At 38.6% G+C, this 16,364-nt stretch overlaps 1 protein-coding gene across 1 annotated transcript in view; it reads right to left on the bottom strand.

Moving 5' to 3' along the window:
* pot1 (protection of telomeres 1 homolog) overlaps positions 1-14,365 on the bottom strand; it is a 32,333-nt gene extending 17,968 nt beyond the window's left edge. The window contains exons 1-5 of the mRNA XM_042225356.1: positions 14,360-14,365; positions 13,973-14,096; positions 12,027-12,157; positions 11,544-11,840; positions 10,541-10,696 (exon numbers count right to left, since the gene is read on the bottom strand). Coding sequence (XP_042081290.1) covers positions 10,541-10,696; positions 11,544-11,840; positions 12,027-12,157; positions 13,973-14,096; positions 14,360-14,365 — 714 coding nt within the window. The remainder of the gene's footprint in view (positions 1-10,540; positions 10,697-11,543; positions 11,841-12,026; positions 12,158-13,972; positions 14,097-14,359) is intronic.
* Positions 14,366-16,364: the final 1,999 nt, after the last annotated feature.

The raw sequence follows: 16,364 nt of genomic DNA, 5'->3' as shown, positions 1-16,364 counted from the left end.
CAATCATTATATCAAGCTGGCAATGATATAAAACCACAGAGTAAAGAAACAGTTCATTTTATTTTATCTGCTCTATTTATCATTACTTTGTCAAATGAACCTTTTTGAGGGTTTAAACATGTTTAAAAACAAATGAAATTTTACGGACACATCAAGTCTTTGATAGACTCTGGGTTTCAAAAGTAAACACAGTTGGATGCACACTATTCTGAAGTTTGGCTTTAATTCAATGAAATGAAGAAAGCAGACAAAACTCAAGTCCTGGATCAAGCGTGGGCTCACTTATTGCATAACATAGGAATCAGCTTAAGTTTTTTTTAGTTAATGTATGTTCTTAGTGAGGGGTTTAGGAATGTGGATTTCCAATAATTTATATTTGTCCTTGAATAACCTACATTTGCACTAATTAGAATCGCCATATCAAATAATCAATCAAGCAATCCATAACCAATTCTGGACATCGATACGATGTCCAAACTAGGTCCACAATTTAGACCATGACCCAACTTGCATGTAAATATGACGTTCGACATTTGAATTCTGGGTAATGTTTTGATCTATGACAGATACAGGAAATTGACATAATTAAATGTAATATGCTAAATGAGCTTATGACCTCCCACATTTTTGACCAGCTTAGTGTTACAGCAGTAAACAACACTGATTCACAGAAACAAAGATGTAGGGATAAATATTTCAGTAAAAATTTATTTTCTGCTAAATTCGTATTGAAATGGGTATCTTTTTCTTCATTTTAATGACCTAAAAGGAAAAAAAAAAGCTTTTCACTCTTTGATTACCAAATGTTAATGCCGTCAGTGAAAGGATTTTGCAGTGTTTGTGTTTCCACAGTTATCACATCATAAAAACAAACAAACAAATAAATAAATAAATGCATACTATTAATTTTAAATTACCTTAATTGTCGGGCTATAAGCCGCTACTTTTTGCACGAGCTTTGAACCCTGCGGCTTTTCTATGGATTGTCCATGATTTTTGTGATATCATAAGACAATTTGTTTTGTTTGTTCCGCTGTTGTACGGCACTACGTTGCCTGGCGGAAGGGCATGTGATCAGACACACAAGGGGTTCAAGAGTGGTATGTTGGTCACATGTCCATCCGCCAGGCAACATAGTGCCGTACAAGTAGCGCGAAAAACAAACTTCAAAGTAGCGCTACGCGTTCAGCGGGAGTCGTGGATGACGAGCGGCGATAAACTTGCGAAAAGCAAGTTATGCTCAACTCCACCGGTGGATTCTGACAGCGTGGAAAAGTGTGAAAACATCCACGATCACCAACGGATTTCGAAGGGCTGGACTGCTGCATGATGGAGAGGAGGACACCGCCACGGCCCTTCTGAGGGTGTTCGACTCTGACACTGACAACGAGGATTTCTTTGGTTTTGAAAGTGACAACGAAGGAGAGAAGAAGAGTGGATGACGAAGCCATCCTGAGCCTGTTTGTATCCGACACTGGAGAAGAGGACTTTGGTGGTTTTAGTGCGCAGGAAGATGGTGGTGAATGACTGACTTTTCTTCTTGTTAAAGCCGTGTCACTGCACCTGAGCCTAAAAGGTAGTCCGAATCTATTTTTCTGGTGTGCTGTAGGTTATTGTTATGTACTACATTTGTTACTCATTTATGAAGCACAGTACATGTTTCGTACTTGTAATTACCGCTACTTGTACATATACCTAAAAAGTTATGCAAATATGTACCCATAACTTGTTTTTCAAAATATTAATAAAAGTGATGTCTCCAAACAGCCATCTCTTTCCTGACAATTCCCTTTGTGCATATTCTCTTACATATGATAAGTCAACATTGAAACACCTGCGGCTTTTGGTCAGGTGCGGCTAATGTATGTACAAAACAGGATTTTCCCCTGATTTTAGCTTGTGCGGCTAATATTCAGGTGCGCTTTGTAGTCCGGGAAATACGGTAATTGTTCCACTCCATAACATTTATAACAAGCAATGGATATTGCAATCAACAAGACTGGTGTGGAGATGATCTCATTCAACATAATTTCAATATTTCTTTAACTGCTTTGATTAGGTGTTTTAAAACATTTACATGCGCTGGTATGTGTAATAGTAGAATAGCCTTGATTAACTCAGCCTGACAGACTTAAAATTTTACTGATTATAACAACTGACAGACAATCATTTCTTAGAGAGAAATTTACTGAAAGGAAATTGGCTTCACTGGGGCAAACCGTTGGTAAATTGCGTAAATTAAATATTAAAGAACATCAGAGCAATTTCAGTCATTTCCAGTCACATTAAAAGTGGCAATTCACTGAGTTCTCCACAGAAAGAAACAGCTCCCATTGTCTGCTCATAAACATTATACTGAGTTACAAAATATAAAAAAAATAAAAAATGAAAATTACTGCAGTATTGCTTTTAGATGGACTAATGAAGAAATGAAGATTTAAAATTCTATTATTACGCATGTCTGTAAGCTTTTGTTCAAATAGAAATATATTTCTCATAATGAATATGAGCAACCTGCTTCCAAAACAACATGCATGAAAAATAAAAAAAAAATACTCAGATTCCAAGAAGGTGAATGCAGATACACACAGAAAACACAAATCCCAGTTTCATTAAGTATTTCTCGTGGAGAAATCGAGATCTCAAATCATGGCTTTCAGCCCTCATTAAGAAACCACCATGAAGGATCTAGATGAAATGTCTAAATAAAAACACGGGGTGGCTTTCAGGAGATGGAACAGGTCATTTCCTAGTCAGAAGGTTGTTGGTTCGAGATACTAGTTTGTACCTCTAAAAAGGACCAGCCAACGAAAGAAGCGTCTATATAGCTATATTATTCCCTAATTTTCCCCTAATGGATGTATGGTGGATGAGTGTGTTTTTTCATAACTTATCCATTCGGTAAAGCTTTCAGTTAGCAGTGCAGTCTCTATGACATGTGCTAACATTGGTTAGCTGTAGCTAGTAGTTGTCTGCTAGGCCCCACCTCCAGTTATAGGAGTAATTGAAGTGTATCTCCCCATCATGTTGCTGATGTTTGTCTTTGTTATCCATTTTTACCAAACTTGGTTAATGACTTCTCAACTCAGCTTCAACCAGGTACAGTCCCTTGGGGGTCAGAAAAATAACATGGGCCAAAACACTAACAATGTGGCTGGAAAATGCAGTCCAGGAGAACTGCCATTTGAAGCAGACCCCAAAACCAACTCCCTTGAAAAAAAATAAAAAAGAAAGGATTTTTCTGTTCCATATGCAATAATGATAAAAAAAAAAAAAACGAACCCTGTTTCTTGTTGCTTGCCATTAATGCTCCATAGGAATAGCATCATCCTGTAGTTCAATTTCTCTGAACTGTTAGTTTGCCTGCCTATTGATCCTGCTTATCGGTTCCACTTGCACTTGTGCTAGAATCAGCTGATTTCATTTCATGTGCGGGAGCAGAAAAATAGTGGCCCAGTCTGCATAGTGGATATGGACATTACTTTTATTTTTACTGCATAAAAGGACAAAAGTACAATGGTGAAATGCAAACTGCATTATGCTGCTAACGCATCGGCTCATTGCAAGCCTCTGCACAGACAGCATGCTAACGCCAAGCTAGCCAAGAACCCAGAGTGATGTTAAAGTTGAGTGAATATTGACGCCAGCCCAGCAGCCAGACCATTAACTTTAACAAGTAACAGAAGTAGTGATAAGCAATCAGGCTTTCTCCATTTCTACCTGTTCATGTTCAAGTAGAATCACTGTGACGGTTTCTTTAAAATCTCTTTATACTGGTTATATCTTTGCTTTGTGTTGTCAGCTTTTTGTTCACAACTAAAAACCAAGAGAAAGTTCATGTGTGTCCTCATTAGAATAAGTGTTTGTGCTGGTGTGTGAAACTGTAGCCTATAAGTTTGAATTAATTAAATTGGTAATTATGAGATGACGCGTTTCACGTCATTTTACAGAGAAATGTTAAAATAATGTAACCCGTAGGAAAACAAATTACTTTCTCCTGGGAGTAATTAAAATCCATTACTGCATTACTGCAGCGGATGTGCATAATATTAACGTAACTGCCACAAACGTCTTTGTGGCAGTAAAAGTGATTCTGATGTTAAACATTAGTTCTGCATGACTTTTTTGCCAGGTAACTTGTGCCCCACCTGTCAGAACTCTGCACCCCACCAGTGGGGCACGCCACACACTTTGAGAACCACTGCACTAAACCAACAATACATAGTGCAAGTAAAATACAAATTGTAGTGTTATTTGGCTGGTAAAAATTCACGACTCTCAAAGTGCTATATTTCTCAAAAGGCTACATTTCTCCTAATGAATATGAGTGGCATCCATCTGCTACTCCTCAACTCACAACACAAAGACCCTTATGTAATGCAACACAACAAAACCTCTATGAACAAGAAAACAGATTACGCATCCATTATGCTCTCTGCAGGAACTATCAAGTTAATTTTTATAGCAGTAAATGAAATTAGTGGCTGCAGGAAAGGAAAGGAAAATTTAAAAAATAAAATGAAATAAAGGAATGCCTGGAGAATGATCTGCAACAACCTAAAATATCCTAATTTAAAAAATGTAGGTATAGTTCATTGGTATGGCAGATCTGATCATCTGGTCAGGTCTTTCAGGTTAACAAGCAAAAAAAGAAAGCTGACTTGTATTCAAAAGCTTGGTTGTTAATTAAGTTCATCTGTTTGATGCAACACTTGAATCGAAAGCATGAGAAATGCTTCATAAACTGGTGTCAGTTTGAAGTGAATAAACAGCAAACTCATTCAATGTATTCAGAGTTTTATAATGAACCAGTCTGTAAAAAGCAGGATGTACCTGACAACCTCCAACTACAAAACTGTGTGGTCTTGTTCCATACTTAACTGACACAATATGATTTATATCTTGGTGCTCTGAATAATGATGGATATGCTCGCCCACTATTGTCACCGTCTTTCACAGACTTATACATTACCATGAAAAAGTATTTGCATCCTTCCTGATTTCTTAGTTTTTGCAATGTTGTTGCACTTATATGTTTCAGATCATCAAACTAATTTTAATATTAGACAAAGATGACCTGAGTAAATTCATCAATTAATTACCCTAATTGCCTCACTCTTCTTATCAGGATTGTTTTAATTCACATTGGAGGGTTTTCAGACTTGGACGGTCTGTTTAACCCTTGTATGGTCTTCATTTTTAGTACATGCTGGTATCCTTTGGGTTGAAGTGACTCAGGGCATTGTTTGGTGTTTTAGTCTAAAATAAAATTTTACTTCGTAAACCATTAACATATATTTTCTTTATCTCATTTTCCAACAGTAGAGAAAACATATGTTTAACTAGAAAATGTATATTCGGAAGAAACTGCAATGTGAATGCTGATAGCTTTCACATTGCTTTTCACCTAAATAGAAAAGTGTAGAACTGATGAAAGCTGACATTTACACAGAAGAAGTTGGAAAGTAGCTGAACAGGTTTAAAATGTACATTTGAGAAAGCTGAGTAATGACAAAAGAAAATTTAGAATCAAAAACATCTTAATGAATATTAAAAGTTCATATTCTTTAAATCACTGAATGACTGAAATGTGGGAGAATTCACTCTAGACAGCTAAATGCTGTAAGTTTAATCATCCAGTCACAAGAGTCATCATCTGATTCCAACTGCCCAGATCTGAACCACCTGTGTGCAGAAAAGAAATCCACCAATGAACAATAAGCTTGAATTTAGCAGGCCAAGCAAAATGCTCTATCCAGTAGGCCTGCACTAACTACTGACATACTATTATTCTGTTGCAAAACCCTGTCAAATCTACCTCGGTGCACCTGTTGAAAAACTGCTTCTTAATCCAAGACTCTAACTCCTGTCAAAATCAGTTTCAAACCACGAGGATCCCGAGGACTTGTTCTTCACAACAGTGTGTTCTTTATGTTCCTGCTGTCAAAAATGTGGTCACAGAAGCGATTTAAAAAGTGGGGTCATTCCTGATGTTGAGATAAACTTCTCACTAAAAATACAATGTTGTTGTTTTTTTTAGGTATATAACGAAGCTTTATCTACAGGATGCTTACCCTCAACCATGTATGATACCACTATCACTTTAATCCACAAGCCTGGTAAAGATCCTTTGGAGCCAGGTTCGTACCGACCAATAAGTCTATTGAACGTAGATAATAAAATATTGGCAAAAATTCAGGCTATGCGATTAGAGATAGTTCTCCCAACAGTTGTGTCGGAGGATCAAACGGGATTTGTAAAAAATAGACAGTTATTTTTTAATATTAGAAGGCTATTAAATGTTATATATACACATAATATTTATGATCAATCTGAAATACTACTCTCACTAGATGCGAAGAAGGCCTTTGACAGGGTCGAGTGGGATTCCCTCTTCCCGACCCTGTCAAAGTTTGGCATAGGCCCAAATCATATTTCCTTTGTTAAGCTGCTTTACACAAAACCTCAGGCCTCGGTTAACACAAATACGATAATTTCTAGTCCTTTCCTCCTCCACCGCTCTACAAGACAAGGGTGTCCTCTGACTCCATTGCTATTTGCACTTGTCATAGAATCTCTCGCCATTCAATTACGCTCTACAAAGAATTATAAAGGAATAAGGAGATTTGGTGTAGAACATAAGGTGTCTCTCTATGCAGATGATTTGTTGCTATATATCACTGACCCTATTAAACCATTGCCAAAAATTATGAGTTTTAACTGAAGTTGGGAAAATTTCTGGATACAAAATCAACCTAAGAAAAAGCATATCGTTTCCTATTAGTTCTTTAGAAAAGTTAGATAGCACTACATTGACTTCGTTTCCTTTTACCATCTCAAATACCTTGGAATAAATGTAACCCGTGAATTCTCTGGCCTTTTCAAACATAATTTTATTAATTTATACCATCAAACTGAAAAGAACTTGGAAAGACTGTCTAAACTGCCCATCTCGCTTGCTGGCCGAATAAATGAATGAATGAATGAATGAATGAAAGCTTTATTGGCCATATGCAGGTTGCCCCACAGAGGAATAGGACCCCCCTCGACTTACACACACAACCACAAAGACATCACATGGGAATACAGTCGGAGATCGGCAGCGTTGGGAGAACAACACTGAAAAAAAATACACAACAATGGGAAGAGTACAAGAGGAAAAAAAGAGACCTCTTCACACGCTGGGCAACCTATGGGAGGACAGCATGAGAACAGGAAACAAAAAAAACTCCTCTGCACAGAGAGCACATTAATGTCCACATGACAACATCAGAGCACATGACAAGCCACAGGGGATGGATGGGGTGGTGGGGGGTAATCCGAAGGAACACAGCAGTCGTCCTGCACCATGCTATCATTTCAGCGCGGCACACAGACCTGCCGTCTTCCCCCGCAGGAACAAGCATCGAAGGCGTTTGGAAGGGAGGGGGATGAGTGTGTGCTTATCAGTGTAAGTGTGTGTGTGTGCGTGTCCAAAGTTCAGCGGAGACAGTGTCCTTCGGCCTATCAGGCTAAGTAAACAGTCCTCCAGCCGATCCAGGTGTCCTTAGGACATCATTAGGATGAGCACTTTACCCAAATTCTTATTTTTGTTTCAATGTATCCCAATATTGATCACAAAAACTTCTTTCAAGAAAATAGACCAGTTAATTTCTCAGTTTATCTGGAACAAAAAGACACCCAGAATAAAGACCAAAGACCCAAGATTACAGGAGGAATGGGGTTGCCTTGCTTTCAGCTCTATTATTGGGCCTGTAACATACGTTGTATGTCATTCTGGGGTGGGGAACATAGACCTGATTGGGAACGGATGGAAAGTATGACTTTTTTCCCTAATACTCTTAAATCTTTGGTTTTTTCAAATTCAGATCCGGGTAAGTATAAATGTAAAAATTCGGTAGTGTCCAACTCACTAAAAATTTGGTCTCAGATTAGAAGGCATTTTCATTGGCGTCAATGTTCAATCTTTACACCATTAACTCATAATCAAGCATACATATTGTTCTCAGGATCCACATTCCAGCTATGGACTTCCAAAGGGATACACACAATCAAGGATCTGTTTATTGATAATCTTTTTCCTTCGTTTCAACAACTTCAGCAAAAATTTTCCATAGAAAACAGACTTTTTCAAGTATTTACAAATACGTCATTTTATTAAAGAAACGTTTCCATCCTTTCCGAATGAACCACAAAAACTAGTTTCAGATGATCTGTTCCTGATGAACCCGCTAAAGAAAGGAGCTATTTCCAGGATCTACAACCAACTTTTGTAAATAGACAGTACAACTACATTGGACCACTTGAGAAACGCTTGGAGTGAGGAACTGGATACTAACATCACTGAAGATCAATGAACTAAAGCACAAGAACTCGTTCACTCCACTTCTGTCTGCTGCAGGCACGGACTACTACAATTTAAGGTCCTGCATAGGCTCCATTTGTCTAAACTGAAGGTTTCAAGGATGTTTCCAGGGGTGAACTCAAGATGTGATCGATGTGACCAGAATTCTGCCTCATTGTCATATATGTCTCCTCCCAGACCCAGTAATGGCACTTGTTGGTGTAGCTACAGTTAAATACTTAAATAACAAACAAATTCATGTTTTGAGTTTTATAGCACTGCTTGCAAGACGCCTTATACTTCTAAATTGGAAAAATAACCCCCCCCCTAACTCACTCTGCTTGAAATGATACATTGTGTCTCTGTTAAGAGACACAATGTATCATTTACAGCTGGAGAAAATTAAGTTTTCACTGAGAGATAATGTTAAACACTTTTACCTAATTTGGCAACCTTTTATAGATTACTTCAATAAGTAAACTGGGAGGGAAGGCCTCCTCCCATATCTGCTCCAAGTTTATATATATTGGTCTGGGCAGGTGTATTGTTCTTTTGGGGGGGTTTTGTTTTGTTTTGTTGTTTGTTTGTTTGTTTTTTCTTCTCTCTTTCCCCTTTTTTTTTTTCTTTCTTTTTTTCTTCCCTCCTTTGTATATACTCATTTAGGTATATAAATATGTATGTATAGATATAGAGATGTGATGGTTTATATAAAAAAGAATAATTAAAAAAAAGAAAAGAGCACATTCACTTTAAAAAAAAAATACAATGTTTTTCTATGGGTCAGTTAGAAGGTTATCCCTGTACTTTGAGCAATACAGTTTAAAAATTTTATATCACTGAACTTTAAAAGACACACTGTTGGAAAGAGAACAACAGTGGCTACGTTTGAGGGTAAAATGATGGCTGTAGAGCAAACACTGTGGACACAGCAACAGTTGAAACAGAAGACTCTGCCAAGATTTAATATTAATCTTGGCAGTGACAGACAGAGCTCATTAAGCAGGCAGGTGTGAGCCTGGTTGCTATAGAGCAGGGGTCGGCAACCCTAGGCACGCGTGCTACAGTTGGCACTCGAAGTCTTAACTGATGGCACGACCATAGCTGGACTGGCCATCGAGCATACCGGGTATTTGCTCGGTGGGCCGATGATTTTTTTTTTTTGTAACGGTATAAACAATGAAAGGTGGTGGATTGGCCAGATGCTGGCCGGGGTGTAAAAATAACTCAGTTGTTTGGTGGTGGCTATGGCAGCTTCCACAGATTCAGTAACATTAGCAAGTGGTGGAGGCCAGCAGGTGGATGAGAGAAAGGGGAGGCAGGAGGAGGAGAGCCCCGAGGCAGCCGCCGGTCCAAGTATCAGGTGAACTGAACTTCAGGTAAGAAGTTATAACCTGAAGTTATAACCTGAAGTTATAACCTGCAGTCTGTGTCAGATATAAACCAAGTTTAGGTGAAGTTTATTTTCGTTGTGCTGACTTTTTACAGTCAGTTACAATAACTCGTACTGCGTACTAGCTAGCATGACAGAGTTTATATACTGCTGGGTGGGTGCTTTGATGTTACTGATAGTGAATTTTATTTTATTCATAAGGTTAGTTAGTAGAGTTACCAATCGTCCCGTAAAAAGACGGAATTGTCCTGTATTCAGAGGAAATATTACGCTTATCTGGCTTATCCTAGGAAAAATGAATTGAGACTGTGTCTTTATTAACATTATTACATGTACCAACCATTGTCAGCTTTGTTTTGAGAAGCTACTGTCCCAGTTTGTATGAAGTAAGTAGTCCTGCAGCCATTGTGGCCTTCTGACACATCTAATACCACCCGTGTCCCTTGGTTTCTCTCAGCAGCTCCTCCTTCTGGCTTCATTGTATAAATTTACACGTTCAGTTTTTTCTACTTTCAATTACTTTAATTGCTTCTTTGAGAAGAATAAGGGCTGTTTATGGGGCAGTCAAATGATTGCCTCGTGTGACACCAAAGAAAGCGTAATGCCAATGAAATATTTAATATCAGCTACCTGCAGTTATAACAGTACCCAAGTGTACTTTGCAAAATATGTTTGTTTGTTTTTATTCACACAGGCTTCCGTAACATATATGCAAAGAGTAAATTAGTAAAGGTAAAGATGAAGATGAATGTGATTTCTGAGGGTAATCACAAGATTTAGCTCTAAGATTATCTATAATCTCTGACCTTCAGTTTTCTAGCCACTTCCACATGGTTGTCATAGACGAGGACATCGGCAATGAGGTTCTCCCTCTCCTTGGAGAAGGACAACTGTCCCTCTGTGACATGTGGCTCAACAATTACCTTCAGCAGAGTGTGAGGACACCTGGTCCCATCCCACACCTGGGAAAATAAAAAAACATGATATAGGTAATGAGCACGACACACATTTTTGACCTGATAAAAGCACAGAAACATGCAGGTGATGCTCATCTAGTCATCTGTCACTCTAATTTTGCAGCATTTTGCAGCCCGTACAGTCTCAAAAAGCTCTATGCCTGAATACAAACATGGTGCCTAAAAAGCAGAAGCAATATCACGCTGTATTGGAATAGAATCATGAAAGAATCACAAAGCCTGAACAGCTATTTGAAAACAGGCATTACTAAATGGAACAGAGAAAGATTATGCATGGTGAGTTGTCACTGGCCTCTTACAACATTAAGGTTCTGGATTTGAAGGTTCTGGTCAGGTGGCACCAACACATGATCCCAAGACTACAAGGATGCAAGTATTCTTCCACCAATTGTCACTTTTGGTGTCTGAGTGAATCACCACATTCCACTGACAGTTTTGATCTTCTTTTTGATGAGGTTTTCTTTTCTTTATCAAATAGCCTGCTATAATTTGAAAAACATATTTTCCTGATTGTATGTGTTGTTGCATAACAAAAGACTCTAGAAGTGGGTGAGAGCTGACTGGCAAGAGCCTGGCGTTTACTGCCAAATCCTATTCAAATTTATCTCCCCCATCACTGGCAGGAAACCAGTCACCACTTACAGCGTAGCTTCTGTTCTCAAACCTGAGGTGTAAAGTAAAACACATCAGTAGCAAAACAAAACACATGAGATCTCTTCCTAGTTGAAGCCACAAGATTACGGATGTTAATTCACGTGGAAAACAAAGGGTAACAAATTCTTTCAAAAACATTCACATGGCATTGAAAAGTGCTTTTCTTCAGGTTTCTTACCCTCAACAAGGTGCAGGTGGTATCAACAGGGGCCTTGGCCAGCAGCTGGCAGGTCAGGTCAAAGTAAGCTTTGGGCTGAACAGCAGACAGTGGGACTGTGCTGGTAACTGAGGCGAAGAGAGCCTGACTGGCAGCCCAGGATCGTAGCTCCTCCACCGTCCGCTGGTCGTCTGGGTCAAAGTGGAATGAACGGCTGGATGTCCGTGGTTCGACCGGTGCACCTTTCACCCCATCAAATGTCACCACAGAAAAACCAAAGGTGTTGACCAGCGTGATGGACTTGTTGAAAACTTGAGCCTGTGTAGACAGATGTAGACTTATTTATTACATTTCACATGAATAAAGATTATTCATCAATACATTAATATTACTATTTATTAATAGAGGTGATTTTGCAATATTTAATTCTCACCTGAAAATTTACAAATCAGTAGGGCAAAATATAGATACTAAACACACTAAATGCACTCTGCAGTCTTGCACCTTAACTCTGTGCATGCGAACAATGTCTCCATTCCGAAAGATTTTGGGATGGTCCTCCAGTTTCTCACAGAAGATGGTGCAGCCAATCTTTTCATTAGAGTGGTCAGTAATCTTCAGGCTAGAGCAGAAATCTGTGAAAAGAGAACTTTATGATATCAGAAAAAAGTGTCTAGTCTACCATAAAAACAATTCAACTGTTTCAGAGACTAGGACAGTAAGCACCAACACTTGTCTTCTTCACCTGTCCCTCCTGAACCTTCCTCCTCAGTGTGTCAAATGTTAAGCTATTCCTTGGGATTTTTTGGTAATGATACTTCTAATGCAACCTGGCTTTAGCTTTGGAGGCCAAGCTCAGTGAACTGAAGAAACAGCTCGACACCTGTGAAAATCCTGTAGCTAGCCAGGTACCTGTAGTAGGTGCAAGCGAAAGCAGTTTAGCTACAGTTTAGCTACTGTCCCCAACAGATTGTCCCAAATAACTGGGAAATCAGACTGGCTGAATGACTGGGAGTAGGAAGGGAAACTATTAAACAGAAGCCCAAAAAGGTTGATTCTGTTCATCTGGACGTAGTGTTTTCAGTAGGAGAAATGTTTCGTCACTCATCCAAGTGACTTTTTCAGTGTCAGCTGACTGCAGGTTTCCCCAGTCTTATAAACAGTACATTTTAACAATGACTGAAACCAGCCCACTGATGAACAATGGGCTGGGAGGTCAGTTCCCTGATCATTAATACGCAAATTCTAATGATCACTGATCAACAACCATTGATCAATGGTCATGAGTACCATTCACAGAGGGTAAAGTAAAGGGAAAGACCATCTCTGAATCGAGGAGGGGGTCTAAGGGTACATTTTTCACCATCTTACAATGCTGTGATTGCAGCCATTCCCCAACTCTCTTTTGGAGAGGAGGCTTCAGCCCCTGCTTTCCATCCAATTGGTTAAAAATAAAATGTTTATTTTTATGTTAATTTTGTTGCACGTGAAAACCTTTATTGTCATTTTTAACTATATTCGATGGCCTCTTGGCTGTCTTGCAACAGTGTCAGCATGGGAATAATCACTGCCAAGAATAGCAATAAAAAATAACTTAATTTGATTTTGTGTGGTTCATTTATTCACTCAATCTTTTTGTGAATTCCTTTGTGCTTTGTGTTCATAAATCATGCCAATACTCAAACCACGAGTATTGATTTCACTCACCTGTAAAGAAGCAAGCCTCTATACATGCTACATAAGAGACTTTCTTTAGAAATGGGAGTAATAAAGAACTATGAAAACACTTTAGTGCACATAAAATTGTATTATTTGAAAGTTTTGCATATAGTATCAAAAGTAAAAATAATTATTTTGCAGAAAAATGTCCTCCATCAGTGTTATATTTAGTCTATAACTGACTGCAAAAGTATAGTTTGGATATAATAAAGGCATGAATGAAGATGAATTGATACAATAAAAGTGGTTTAACTTTAGTTAAAAGTCTTACAGAAAGTTGAGTTTAACATAGTTTGATCCATCTTAAAGTTACGGTGAATTAATAAAGAAAAACCATGACGCCAAAATTCTTTACCTGAAGTTTACAATGGGATGCCAGGGGCTCAAGATCTGAGGGGGTTCTTTTTATGTTTAAATAATTCTTTGAGAGAGACGCAAAAGTGGATGCTCAGAGGGCTTCATAGACAGGTTAGAGTGAATAAGTTCATACAGGACAGCAAACCTGTTTCTGAGCTGCAGATCACGTGGTCGGGGAGATGAAGAGCTTCTGTTTTTAATGCCAGACATTGCCACAAACATCGATAGAAGATGAATGCATTTTTTGACGAAGGCTACTAAGGAAACAAATAGCCTGCTGAGTGAAGCTACTTAAGTAGCAACTAGCACAGCTTTATCCACCTTATCTTCTGGTTAAAAGTCCAACTAAATTCTGATATGGGTTCCTTACTGACCTGTACCACGGCTCTTAAAAGGCTGTTTGAAGAACACCACTACACCATACACATTGACAACAGATCCAGCTTTCAAGCTGTCCAGTTTGGCATATGTGTACTTTGGAGCCTTGGCTGAAGAAAGCTGAGGAGAAGCAAAACTGTGTTAAAACACCAATATGAGCATGTTAACATTCAGCCACAGACACGCCGACAGATCATGTCAATTCTGCACTGATAAATTCTGCAACTTAATACATGTCCTGTATTTGAGGTGTTAAATGCTACTACCTACAATTATACAAAAACAAGTATCTGTTAATTTCTGACATCTTCCTTGTGCTCCTTTAATATTTTATATTATGACTGAAGACAACTGAGCAAGTCCCAGAAGCAGTCCCTGTGAACAGCCATCGTTGAACAGAGGGGATGGCTTAAGATGCCAAAAATCCAGACTTTCTGTACAAAATCAGCTTTAGGTTTTAAGGCTTCTGAATATTGTCATTTAGACAATTAAACAATTAACCGTGTAATTTGAGGGGTTTTTTTAAGCATTTTGGCTTTAGCTAAAAAATATACTTATTATTATCATCTGCTGATTTGTACATGTTTTAAGCCATTTGTGAAAACAGCAATAGCAAGCTTTAAGGATTGGAACTGACACAAGTTTAGCAATTTCAATTCCATTACAGATATCACTGATCGATTCGATTCCTTATTGATTCACTTATCGATTGTCATTGTGTTCTCATTAACTGACCAAGAATTTCAAGGAATTGGAATACTGAGAACCGGTTTTCTGCAAGACCCGGTTCACTTCCAATCCCTAGCAAGCAGTTATTCAAAGCTCGATTTTTAAAGGCTTAAAGAAGCTGTTAAACAATGACAAAATAGGCAGACACAAAAGTCTGGGGACATCCCAATTCACGGAAGGCTACGTTAGGACAGCCCTTAAATGACATAAAGCATTCTGACAGCTACCAGACCTCCAAGACACACTCCAGCAATCTCTATAACTAAACAGGATACTCATTCTGACCTCAGCAGAGACTGGGGATCTCCTTTTGTTGGCTGGTGGGGATCTGGGGTTAGGAAGCACTGGACGCAACACCTAAAAGGAGACAGGAGAAAGAGGTGAGGTGAGGTGCTTTAGTGATTCGTTGTTGATTATTGGATGACCATCTTCAGGATAAAACTGTCATTGTTCAATGGCACTAGCGGCCCCTTGTGAACCACTTTCCCCTGTAAATTGAAGAAAAAAAAAATCCTGATGTGAAAATGAACTCAAAAGCATTTTGCTGTGACTGACGTTCTGCAAAATTTCCTGTCAATATATCAAAGCCAAATCTGAAAACCAAGCAATGTTAATAAGACCTTGAGAAATGGGCCAGAGGACAAAAGGTGATTGTGCTTATATCACTGCTGTGCTCTAAATCATGAAAAGATGGGGACTGGAAGCTAGAAAGTGAGAAAAATGCACTCTGAACTTGTCACCTTATCTATTTACATTTCAGGTCTTATTTTCTTTAATTCTAATAATTCCAAATTATTTCTCATTATAGTTGACTGTTGGCAGAGTGCTATATCAAAGCATTTTGATTGAAACATGCCTGGAAGAGAAGTGTGTGCTAGGAAAAGGTCAAAAGGCAACAGAGATGATTTCAGTCTTGACAGGGTTGTCAAGAAAAGTCAATTCAAGAAACTAGGAAGCTTCATAAGTAGTGGACCGAGGCTGGTGTCAGTGCATCATGAACCACCACGTACAGAAAGGGGCTTCTTCAGGAAAGGAGCTACCACTGTTGCATTCCTAATATCAAGTATCTTTGTAGATTTTGTTTCTAAATCAAGGTCCTGGAGTCTGGGTGAAGATTGAAGAGGTACAATTTACTTTTATCTGAAAAGCCTTTGAACCACTGAGCAACAGTCTATTTTCTCATCTTAGAGTCCAAGGTGTTTGAAATTCAGTGTCAAAATTCCACAGTCTGTGATGATTTGAGCTTTATAGAAATGCCAACTTCATTTTCCAGCAAGACTTGGTGCCTGCCCACAGTGCCAAAACTTCTACCATATCTACCATGTTGTTACCCTGACTGGTCAGCCAGCTTGCATGACCTAAACCCCACAGGGCCTCTATGGAGTACTGTCAAGAGGAAGATGAGTAAATGTCAACTTCAAAATAAAGAAGAGCTAAAGGCCGTTATCAAAGCAACATGGCCTTTAGTAACATCTCAGCTGTGCCACAAGGTAATGGCACACCACACTGAGGTAGACATTTGTGGAAAAGGAGTCCCAACCAAGTAGCAAGTATATAGATGAACATACAGACAGCTTTAGGGTCACAATTTTAAAAAGAACAAAAAAAACAAAAACATTGTCATTGATGTTTTTTTTTCCTTTTCTTTTTTTTCGCCGC

This window comes from Haplochromis burtoni, unplaced genomic scaffold, assembly GCF_018398535.1.
Source record: "Haplochromis burtoni strain Fernald_Lab_line unplaced genomic scaffold, NCSU_Asbu1 Contig_169, whole genome shotgun sequence".
In the NCBI taxonomy this organism is placed as follows: Eukaryota; Metazoa; Chordata; class Actinopteri; order Cichliformes; family Cichlidae; genus Haplochromis; species Haplochromis burtoni.
This window is presented reverse-complemented; position numbering and strand designations above follow the sequence as displayed.